The sequence below is a fragment of the Cricetulus griseus genome, chromosome 2, assembly GCF_003668045.3.
Source record: "Cricetulus griseus strain 17A/GY chromosome 2, alternate assembly CriGri-PICRH-1.0, whole genome shotgun sequence".
Taxonomy (NCBI): domain Eukaryota; kingdom Metazoa; phylum Chordata; class Mammalia; order Rodentia; family Cricetidae; genus Cricetulus; species Cricetulus griseus.
In genome coordinates this window covers 427,905,925-427,918,133 of record NC_048595.1, presented here as the reverse complement: position 1 = coordinate 427,918,133, position 12,209 = coordinate 427,905,925, and the positions used below count along the sequence as shown (strand labels likewise).

General features: G+C 43.4%; 1 protein-coding gene across 5 annotated transcripts in view; it reads right to left on the bottom strand.

Moving 5' to 3' along the window:
- Positions 1–12,209, bottom strand: part of Ttll4 (tubulin tyrosine ligase like 4) — a 44,049-nt gene that overhangs the window by 17,434 nt on the left and 14,406 nt on the right. For 3 of the 5 annotated variants that reach the window (XM_027397245.2, XM_027397244.2, XM_027397243.2), the window contains exons 2-4: positions 5,645–7,213; positions 4,734–4,843; positions 4,324–4,387 (exon numbers count right to left, since the gene is read on the bottom strand). In XM_027397245.2, coding sequence (XP_027253046.1) covers positions 4,324–4,387; positions 4,734–4,843; positions 5,645–7,119 — 1,649 coding nt within the window. In that variant the 5' untranslated portion in view covers positions 7,120–7,213. The remainder of the gene's footprint in view (positions 1–4,323; positions 4,388–4,733; positions 4,844–5,644; positions 7,214–12,209) is intronic. The other 2 variants (XM_027397246.2, XM_035441040.1) reach the window with 2 other exon arrangements.

The window sequence follows — 12,209 nt, the reverse complement described above, 5'->3', positions numbered from 1 at the left end:
AAAGAGAAAAAGAAAGAAAAGCAACAGTAAAACTTCTACTCTGTTCTATGCTTTAGTTCATGTGAGAACATAGCTGGCTCTGTTCTCTACTTCTCTATTCTGTGGCAAGTCCTTCTCTACTCTGGTGGCAAGGCAGGTCTGGATCTCACAGATGAAGGAAAGAGGACACTGGGCCATGAAGGCTGTACTGCTGAGCTGACTCTCGATAAGCACCAGCCATCACTCAGGTACAAGGCACTGGCCCAAACAATTTCTTTAAATAAATAACACTGAAAAGTGAAGAAAAGTTTTCCTCTTTACATTGAACTGATATGAGCCACAAATACTACTCTAAGATTAATCTTCACATTGTAAAGAAGAAAAAACAAAACAAAACAATATATCTCAGTGGCAGAGCCCTTGCCTAGCAGACAAGGCCCTGAGCCTAATCCCTAGAACTGTGACAATACTTTTTTTTTTTTTTAATGTGTTTTTAAGACAGGAGTTTCTACACAAAGGCAAGGCTGGTCTCAAATTCCCAATCTCCCTACCTCAGCTTCTCAAGTGCTGGCATTAGACATGTGCTACCATGCCTGGCCAAACAAGGAAAACTGAAGAGAATGAGCTATGATACACAACAGAGACAAGGCAGGGGACAAGGTGGCACAGAAAGCATCTACCCCACAACTAGCAAATGCATTTCTAGATTCACATCTCCGAGAAATAAAGACTCGTGTGTTGCAGGATATGTGATCACACTGTGATTGTGTTATTTACTAGAAAAACCTGTTTCATGTGGCTCAACCCTAGCACACACCTTTAATCCAAGAGCTTTCTGCTTGGCTATTGCAAACAGGATTAAAATAAAGTCAACCATAGGTCAAGAGGTGGAGCAAGCAACCAGTTGACAGGAAGTGAACATAGGATATTAAGGGAAAAAAAAAAAAAACAGAAAGTTTGTCAGATAGAGACAAACAGGAAGTAGAGGGAAGGGACATTCAGTTTGAAGAGTTTTTGAGATGGCTTCTGGGATGTCAGGAGGAGAAAAGGTCAGCCAGGTGCTTTCTCTGCCTAAATTAGCAGACTTTCACCCCAGCATCTGGCTCCCAAGTCTTTATTGGTAAAAATCGAGCTATTATAATAATGCTGCTATGAACATAGTTGAACCAATGTCCTTGTGGTATGAATGTGTATCCTTTGGGTATATTCCTAAGAGTGGAATTGCTGGATCTTGAGGTAAACTGATTCCCATTTTCCTGAGAAAATGCCATACTGATTTTCAAAGTGGCTATAAAAGTTTGTATTCCCATCAGCAATGGAGGAGTGTTCCCCTTTCTCCACATCCTCTCCAGCATAAACTGTCACTGGCATTTTGTTTGGTTTGGTTTTTTGAGACAGGGTTTCTCTGTGTAGCTTTGTAGACTAGGCTGGCCTCAAACTCATAGAAATCCATCTACCTCTGCCTCCCGAGTGCTGGGATTAAAGGCATATGCCACCACCACCCAGCCTGTCACTGGTATTTTTGATTTTAGCCATTCTGACAGGTGTAGATGGTATCTCAGAGTTGTTTTGATTTACATTTCCCTGATGGTTAAGAATGTTGAGCAATTTCTTAAGTGCCTTTGGCCATTTGATATTTCTCTACTGAGAATTCTCTATTTGGATCTGGACCCCATTTCTCATTTGGTGACTAGCTTCTTGAGTTCTTTGTATATTTTGGAGATCAGCCCTCTGTCAACTGTGGGTTTGGTGAAGACCCTTTCCCATTCTGTGGGCTGCTGTTTTGTGCAAGTGGAAGCCTGGACCCAAACTGACAGCTGGGGACCCAGCATAAGACCGAACCAGGCCCCCTGATCATGGGTGTCAGTTGGGGGGCTTGGGCAGTCATGGGGCCTCTGGCAGTGGAACTAGTATTTATCCCTAGTGCACGAATGGGCTTTGGGAGTCCATTCCCTATGGAGGGATACTCTCTCAGCCTAGATACATAGGGGAGGGCCTAAGTCCTGCCCCAAATGATGTGACAGACTTTGATGATCCCCCATGGGAGGCCTCACCCTCCCTGAGGAGATGGGGTATTGGTGGGGGAAATGGGAGGATGGGAGGGAAAGAGAACTGGGATTGGTATGTAAAATAAGATTGTTTTTAATATAAATAAAAATTGATTTAAAAAATTGAACTATTGAGATTCTGTTATGGCAAACAGAGGTATTTAACCCACATCCAGTATCTGCAACCAGAACCAACTGCACTTTTTATGAAACCAAGACAGGGTGGGCTTAAAAAGACAAATTATGCAACAGGCTGAGGATACATATGCCTGGGTTTCTATTCCCTTCATAGAGAGAACTGATTTTATTTCTTCCATTTTCTAGATACCTCTGCCTCCACCTTGCTGGTTTAGTACTCTAGAGTCAATAAAGCTGCTGCCACACCATCACATTTATGAAGACATGGGTAGCTTTGGTCAGGCTAACCCAGTCGCAGGGGGTCCTCTCAGCTATAGGTAAAGCAGACTGGACACAAAGAAAGTAGCTAATGTCCCAGTATGCTGGGCAAGCCCTGATAGACACAGCTAGATTTTAATTAAAAAATGAGACCAAATATTTTTGCACTAAAACCAAAACACCAATTTCTCATTCTTTAAGTTTATTTTACTTTTCTAGTTTTTAAATATGTATAGTGTGTGTGTGTGTGTGTGTGTGTGTGTATGACTGCCAGTGTCATTCAAATCAGAGGACACTTGAAGGAGTTGCTTCTCTCTTCCACCACGTGAATTCTGGGACTTGAACTCAGGTCACCAGTTCAGTAGGCAAGTGCCTTTACCAGTGAGCTATCTTGCCATCCTTATTTTACATTCCTTTGTATTTTTAGAACAGAATAACCTTCAATATTCAATAATTTAGGAGTTCTTAAAAAAAATAACAATAAAAGAGTTTAGTTAATTAATGAAGACAGAGCGTAATTCTGAGGCAAGGTTGGAGGAGAAACAAAAAAGATTATGCTGGAGGTTGTGGTTTATTCTTTGCTTTTTGAGCCAGTATTGTATATAGGCTGGCCTGAAATTCACAGTATTTACCCAGCATCAGGTTCTGGAGTACTGAGATTAATACCATGGCACCTAGCACCAAAAGTGTCTTATTTGGGGCTAGAGAAATTGTTTCAGTTTGCAATAGATCTGAGTTCAGTTCCTAGCATCCATATCAGGCAACTCATAACTGCTTATAACAAGCTCCAGGAAACACAATACCTTCATTGGGACTCTACAGGCAACTGCACTGCCTTACACATACCCCATTAAAAATAAATCTTTTCTTAAAATGTTGTGCTGGTTTGTTTTTGTCAAAGTGATAAAACTGTCACACTGACACAAATCTAGCTACATCTGGGAAGAAAGAACCTTAACTGGGAATAGGCCTCTGTAGGACTGGCCTGTAGACAAGTCTGTGGGATTCTGGTTAATGACTGACGGGAAAAGACCCAGCTAGCCATCCCTGGGCAGGTGGGCCTGGGCTATCGAAGAAAGCGAGCTGAGAAAGCCTGGAGAAATAAGCCAGGTAAGATGTGTTCCTCCATGGCTTCTGTTTCAGTTTGTGACTTGAGTTCCTGCTCTGACTTAACTTCATGATGGACTATGATGTGGAACTGTAGCTGACATGACACAAACCTCCCTTTCCCCAAGTTGCTTTTGGTGTTTTATCATAGCAATAAAAACCATAACTAACACAAGTGCCTTTTTGCTTATTTTTAATTTTTGTAACTTTTATTTATTTGTGTGTATATATATTGGGAGATGCACACATGCTTCAGTGTATATGTAAATGACAGAAAATTTTGGGGGAGGAGATTGGTTCTGTTCTCCCAACATGTGGGTTCCAGGGATTGAACTCCAGTTGTCAGGCTTGGAAGCAAGCACCTTTACTTTCTGAGCCACTGTTTGGTCCAAATGTGTTTGAAATAAGAGCACTTAAACAAGTTCTAAAAGCCTCTTACAGAATAGAAGGCTTTCACTATCTCTTGACATAGCATTCCAAAGTATTTGCTCTATACAAGGACTTAAATGGCAGGACATAATGTGCACACCATTAATCATAGCATTCAGGCAGAGATCTCTGTGAGTTCAAGGACAGCCTGATCTACATAGAAAGTTCCAGGGCAGCCAGGGCTATGTAACAACCCTGTCTCAAAAAAATCAAAACAAACACTTCTTAAACTATAGCTGTACACAAAAACAAACCAGAAACTTGGTGAGAATGAATTAAGGTTCTCAGGGCCAGTTAGGATAAGGTCAATACAAATTTCAAGTTTAAGAAATGAGCATCTGCCAATGATATGCATAGCACTCACCGAGATATTATTGCCACCGACTCACTGGGGGAGATAATACTTAAGGAAGAGCACTCTGAGTTTCCTGTAGAGGAAGAACAGAGAAATCCTCACTAAAAGACGGTGCTGCATGTGCGCCCTCGTCAAGCCCAGGCAACTATTTCTGTAATATCCTGGTTGTCAGTCCTTCTTGGGGGGGAGCAATGAGCACCGCCTCTGTTCTGCACTGCATTCCTTGAACTTAACAGATGAGAGGAGCCAAGACCAGTGGGACAGAGACCAAAGTTCCTCACAAACTCCTAAGTTAGGCCCCCAAAGCAAATGACTGATTCAGGATAATGCCAGTCAAGCCTGGCACACACTATCATCCCTCTTCCCTAGTGGATAGTGACCAAACCCCATAGTTAGAGGCAAAAGGATTCTTTACTTACCCTCCTCTTCTTCATTTTCACCATGACTGCAGCAATCTTCCAAACCATCTCCTAGTTCATCTTCTGTATCTTCAGGCTCCACCTGGTTTGGCCGTAGGTCAGTAGCTGAACTGAAAGAAAAGAATCATGCCTCCACCCAAGCCAACTCCATAAAAAGACATCACACTGGAGTCTCATTTCTTCACTGTCTCCTCATCACTAATCTGTTATCTCTTGCTTGGACCTCATAAACTATTTCTCAGGTCCTTCAAATTTAGGTCCAGCCACAGTTCCTCAGCTTTATACCTCTCAACTGCATATCATTTTCGCTGAAGTCTCTTAACAGTATGTAAGTTTAAAATTCTGCATACAAAAGTCATCAGTGAGTATCTGGTAATTTATATTTCCTTGGTATGCTCGCTGGGAACTCAGAAGGCCTTGGTGGATCAAAGTTCTAGAACAGTAACAAGACGTAAGAGAAGGAACCAACTATGTCTATATCTTCAACTCTGAATTGCTGTCATACCAGGAATGCATGGAAATGCAATTTGGTTTGGAGTAAGCAGAAAAGTCACAGACCCTAAGATGTGTTACTTCTCCCCTGGTAATAACCTAAAACAGGGATGGGTGAACTCTCCAAAGGAACTATCAATAAATATCTTCAGTTTTGTAGGTCATTCAGTCACAACTTCCCAACTCTACTGTTGTAGCAAGAAAGCAGCCAAAGACAACAGTAAATAAATGATTTATTTAGTCTGTGAGCTAGTTTTCCTTCCCCACCTTAAAATGAATCCCTATGTTAGAGTAAAAACTAGAACTTGTAGGACAGCTAAAAATAAAGCCAATTATAGAGATCGAGGGTGGCAGTGCCCCCAGATTATGCTGTAACTACTGTATTGCTCTAAATGAACCAAAGACAGGGTGCAACTTACCAACGACTTATAGGACATGAGCTCAGCTCCTTGGCTTCCTCAGGCTCCTTCTCAGGCTGGCCAAGATGGACAGAAGAAAGGCGAGTGGCCACTTCGGCTACATCAAGAGGCTGGAGGGAAGAAGGGGGAACAGGAGTTCTGTCTTCTCCAAATGATTGGGGGTCAACTACAGACCCACAGGTAGGGCTGGGGTTGAGCCCATGAACATGTGAGGCCAGGAGGTGAATGCTGATCCTTTTGGTACAAAAGACTGTACTGTCCAACCCCAAGGTGTCGGAGGCACCAGGAAGGATCTCACTGTCTAATCCAGTATCTTCCTGAGGAAACCGTTGGCCCATCAGAGGTTTCCACCGCCTGCTTCTGTTGAGAAGACCCCACTGGAAGCTGGGGTTCACAAAACAAGCCTGTTCAAACTGGTAGCCTTGCCGTGGCATCTTCTCAAAGCCTTTTGCAGTCAATTTCCTCACAGCTTCAGTGAAATGCACCTCTTTAGTAGCACTGTGGGAATCCAGGTTTTCATCCAGGCCACAGGGATGTGCCTCCATCCTAAAGTTACTCTGACTGCACTGGGAAGAGGGAACACTGGCTGTGGATATGTTGAGGGTGCTAGGGGTAGATGGGGTGTCAGGGGCAGTGGAATCATCTAAGATAGTGCCAATGCTTTGGGGTACCTTATGGTCACCAGGCTGAGGTACACAGTCTCCAGTACCCCCTGAATGATGCCAGGAGACAGGCTGGATCTTGGGTGAGGATACTGGCTTCAGGCCATCTGTGGCTTGTGATAAGGGCACTTTAGTGCTATTTGGCCTCATGAAGGAGTTGTTGTTCAGCATGGGCTTGTAGGAAGACAGTGGAGATGCAATCTTCCCTGAGATGGCAGAGGACAGGCTCTTCCTTGAAGGATTCTCCCCAGCTGCTGCCAGTGAGAGGTATGGATCAGTGGGTGAAGATGCCATGGGTTGAGCCATGGGGAAGACTGTAGAAGATGTGACTTTATTGGCAGTGACACTGACAGGGATACCCTTCTGAGAGAAAGAAAAAGATCTTTTCTCTGATGGGCTGGAGCGCAAGCAGAAAGATTCCAGTTGCTGGTATGGTTTTTGCCTCACGTTGGTGCGGCGGTACAGCAGAGTATTGTTGAACAAGTCAGGGAGAGATTGCAGGTAACAGGGATTGCTGTGGCCTGCAATGACAGCTGTGGTCCCAGAGTTACATAAAGTGCTAGGGCAAAAGAAATAGGCTGGCTGGGGTTGGACTCCCAAGAGACTGGTGCCCAGCCCTGCTGACAGTGTGCCTACGTGCTTCCTTTCCAGTTTCCAGATTGGCTTCACCTGCTGATGGGCCTGAGACCAGACTTTGACTTCCGAGGGTTTTTCAGGTGATGAAGCAGACACTGTGCCTGAGGGACGTCTCTGCTTGAAGCTGTTTCCTCGGCGCAGGCCAATATTGTAGTGCTCTGTTCCTGCTGAGGCCATGAGGGGCCCACATCATGGCAACATGGCCTCATGGCCTGGCTCAGGTAAGGTGCCACACACCTCTAGCACCAGCTGCATACTTGAATCCGTCAGCCTGCAGGGAGAGAAATGATTGGAAATGCTGCTGGCTTGTAAGGATGGGTCCTATGCTACGGAAGTAGTAGGGTCTTGCTTCCACTTTAGTGACCAGTCTTGGTCATCATTGGGGTCCAGGGAGAACACATTTCCAGAGAGCTTCTGGAGGCCTTCCTAGGATCAAATCTAGCTTTATCAAGGACTAAGACTGCAAGGGTCCACTAGTATGAGGCTGCTCATGTGTCCATACTCTCAGAAAGCTGCCTCTCTCCAAAAAGTAGTAGTTGTGGGTGGATATGATCAACACACACACACACACACACACACACACATATATGGAACTATCAAAGAAAAAAGTTAAGGCATTTTTTTTTTTTAAGTAACTATTTATCACCATCCCAGACTACACCTGAATGGCTACTTTCTGTACCAAATATGGCAGCTCTGGAAGTGGCAAAGACCAGCCTGTTCTCGCCTCTCAACTCATACAGAAAGCTCAAAGGTATCCAAAAATGCATGTGCTCTATTTTTCTGTACTCCAGCTCAACAGTCTTTACCCTGGTTCCGCCCCCTCTTTTTTTTTTTTTTAACAAGACGAATTCAGAGAGAAACAGAAAATCTCCCAGCTACCTTGAAATTTGTTTGAACAGAGACAGTAATTTCAACTCTTCAAGAATCTTGTCAACCATTCAGACTAAAATTCCAATCCTTATACTGATCAGAAACAAGAACTGAAGTAAACACCAACACTATCTTACTTACAGTGACTTTATCCTCTGTACCCATAATGGGAGAGAGAACTAAGGGAGCGGCAGAGAAGCAAGAAGAGAACAGCACATTCCACTCCAGGACCCAGACTGTAGTTTGGTGTGCTCTGAGGTGGAGAACTTGCCTTGTGTGTCTTCTTTCAAATTTTTTCCTAAAGCAGTATGTCCCCAGCCTTGTCTGACAATTTCTTCAGCACATGTGCTGTCTTACAAAGTCATCGGTAGGGCTTGACTATAGTCACTGTCTATAGAACTCACAAAACATTCTCTAGCTTTCACAGATGTGGGGAAAGGTGAATCTGCCTGCATGAGCACAGCCAGAGGGAAATAACACCTTTCTAGTCACTCCAGATGATGGAATCCTAACATCCCTAGCAAGAGGGCTAGAGAAAAGGAAATTTTTGTTCTAGTTGCATTTATGATATAAAAATATAAAAATAGGAGATTTTATATTTTGATCAGAGTATTGTCCAAAATCCAAGATTTCTGTCTACAATTTACTAGAGAGAAGATACCAACAAAGAGCCTGGAGAAGTCATGTGACATTGCCCTCCTTTCCTAAAAATGCTGACCTACAGGGAGTCCTTTTCAAGAATACAAAAACATACAACACGACAAAACAGTGGTGAGCTAAAAACAGTGTAAGTGTTATAAACAGTATTGAGGTCAGTATCCTCAAAAAGAGATTAAAAAAAAAAAAATGCAACTCCACTCAAGTCCAAATGATGGAAACAGTGTTTAGAGGACACTTACCCTGTACACATAAAATAGAGAAGGCTAACACTGAAAGAGTTAAGCCCTACCGATGACTTTGTAAGACAGCACATGTGTACATGTGTATGAATGCTGGGTACACTCAAAAGACTCACAATTCAACTTTTTTCAGGAACCCACATCTTGCTCTACCAATGCAACACAATAGATAACCCAAAGCAATAGGACATAAGAGCTAAGGAAAGAAAGCCTAAGGCTGATGTCCCCTGAGAAGCAATTCCACTAATGACTCCCCATTTACCTCTATGCTTTTATAAGTTCTGGTCCAAGGCTTCATGGGTGAAGTGTCTAAGAGTATTTCATAGATTTCTCACCATTACCACAGACAGTCCCACTTTCCCCCACAGCTGTCAGTCAAATCACTGCATACTTCCTCAGAGCTAGACAGCTGGATGAAGAGACCTTCCTTCTGAACATACTACTCACTTTTCCTTCTCTGCAGGCCACCAGGTAATCCTCTGTGTTGTGAACAGTGAACATAGTTTGCTCTTTGAGCTTGAAACTCAATATGTAAACCAGGATAACCTCTAGCTCAGATGTTACTTGCCTGTTTCCCAAGATCCAGGATTAAAGGTGTGTGCCACTACACCTGGCTTGCCTTTTAATACAACTAAGAAAGAGTCAAAGGCTAAGGGCAGTTTGCTCCCACATGGTGTCAAGCTGGCAAGCTGAGTTAGCTCCAGTGTAGGTGAACTCTTTTCTCTTGAGAAAAGATATCATGAGTATCTGATGAGATACTCATGTCTCTGAGACAATCATTTCTACTTCCTCTGTTCTCTTATAAGTTTCATGCTGTACAGGATAACAACCTAGAGGAAGGCCTTTGTCTTTAAGAAAAGTGCCTGTACATAGGTCCAGGGAGGTGAGATGGTTTCTTTAATTATGACAGAGTTTCACAGCTCATAAGAGACATCTAGGGATGGTTAACAAGGCGGTGTCACAAAGTGCCAAACAAAGACAAATCTGCAGTCATGTACTCTGCAGACAATGGCTCCCAAGAACAAACAGTGCCACTCCACAACAGTATCACATAGAGGTACCTCAATCTGATTTTAATTCACAAGTAGTTCCGACTCAGACAAGGAAATGATATTTGCTAAAAGCAACTTCTTTCTCTTTGTGGAATTTCCTAGTGAAATCAAAACTCAGTGTCATGGGAAGCAGAGTTAATGACAATATTCAAGCAGCCTGTGTCCCCACCACTGCCCAGCGTCTACAGGAATGTGTCAAGCTTAGGTTTGAACAGGTCCAAATTCTAATAATTTGAGGAAATAAAACTATTTCAAATCAGTTTGAAAATAGTTTCAAAAAGCTAACACACCAAGAATGGTGAGTTCTAGCTGGATATATTGGTACACACCTTTAATCTGAGCAGAGGGGGATGGGGGATAGAAGCAGGCAGATCGCTGAGCTTGAGGCCAGCCTGGTCTACACAGTGAGTTCCAGGACATCCAGAACTATACAGACAAACCTTGTCTTCTAATAAAACAAAACAAAAACAAAAAGTGCTGAGCTCCACTATGGAGTTAAAGTCCACACAGGCAAATACCCTCACAAAGCAGCTTTCTGCTGGGTTAAGCCCATCTCCTCAAGTCTCTTGATTTTACATGCAATGCCATTTCTCAAGCTTTTTCCCCCGGCACCCCCTACCCCTTAAATTTGTAAGTGTGCTGTGATGGCATACTCTGTTTGTCTGTATGCTGTTAGGACTCAGGGAATGGACTTGGACTGCCCTTCTCCTAAGCAAAACATTAGGATGAGCCCCTGGGGGAAAGGGGACAGGGAGAAAAGATACCTACGTGGAAGGGCCATGCATAGACCATTAGTAGAAGTGTAGAAGTCTTCCTTCACAAACACCCAATTTAGCCAGGTGTGTTAGTGCACGCCTTTGATCCCTGCATTCAGGAAGCAGATGGCTCTCCGAGTTCAAGAATAGACTGGTCTACACAGTGAGCTCTAAGTCAGGCATGGTAGCACATGTCTTTAATCTCAGCTCTTGGGAGGCAGAGCCAGCCAGGTACAGCTCTGTAAATTCCAGGCCAGCCTGCATAGTTTGTTCCAAGCCAACTAGAGCTACATAGTGAGACCCTGTCTCAAAACAAAGAAGCAAACCTCCCTCCCACCAAAAGAAAAAATCTTAGCATGCACATGGTGTACACACATACATGTAGACAAACTGATACACATAAAACAAATGTTTAAAAGTAGCCAACTTAAATCAATTTCACAAATACAGTTGATAATTAAATTAAAAAGAATTTTCTGAGGCTGGAGAGATGGTTCAGTGGTTAAAAAGCACTAGTTGCTCTTCCAGAGGACCAGAGTTCAATTCCCAACACCCAAATGATAGCCCACAACTGGTGGTGCACGCCTTTAATCCCAGCACTCGGGAGGCAGAGGCAGGCGATCTCTGTGAGTTCGAGGCCAGCCTGGTCTCCAGAGTGAGTGCCAGGATAGGCTCCAAAGCTACACAGAGAAACCCTGTCTCAGAAAAAAAAAAAAAAAAAAAAAAAAAGCCCACAACCATCTGTGACTCCAGTTCCAGGGAATCTGTTGCCTTCTTCTGGCCTCCACAGGTACCAAGCTCATATGGACATACACGCAGGCAAAACAGCCATACACATAAACTAAAATTTTAAAAAGAGAATTTTCCATAAACTATTATTTTCATACTTTTAAAACCACACACACACCCCTTAAAGACAAAGGCATTTGTACTCATCATCTCTGTCCATAACCAAATGACCAACCAACACTGCCTGACCCTCCTATCAGCTCCTTGCAAAGAACTTACTAAGGGAGCCAATAAACTGAGCTCACCTGGAAAAGAGCAGTTTGAATAACATAACATTTATGGAGCCAATGAAATTGCATGATTCTTGTCCCTATATATCATCCTTGGGGAACAAATCAGGAGCTCTAAGAGGAGGAGGGTGTATAGACACTGCGCTACTGCCTGTGGAGTTCAAGTTTAAAAAAACACAAGTCTGTTTCTGTGGCTAAGTTCCTCCATGGAGGCCCAAAAGGGAAACTGCCCAGCCAAAAGGAAAGTAAAAGTTAACTAAGACCACAGTAGTAGTTGAGAGAATTCTTGGAAAGTTCCCCTGGAAAACTTTCAGGGCATCTGAGTCTATGTGTGTAAAACCAAAGGGCTGGAAGAATACACACTTCAGTTGTTAGTGGAGTCATCCTGGGATGAAGGATTGGGCAGGGGAAGGGAGGGGGATATCTGGTAATTTACTTCAAGACACCTGCATTGTCTGACGTTTCAAACAAAAACACGCATTACTTGTGCGAAGTTTTCCAGAAGTCTCCAGGGTACTCATTCTTTTCCCAGCCACGCTGCATTAGCAGCTACCACCTCACAGGAGCTCCTGCCAAGCAGAGTCCTGGTCAGCAGTTCATCACATTCAGTACTCAGCAATTAGTCACTTTCAATGCTGGGCCTCACAGTTGCAGTATTCTGGGGAGTAT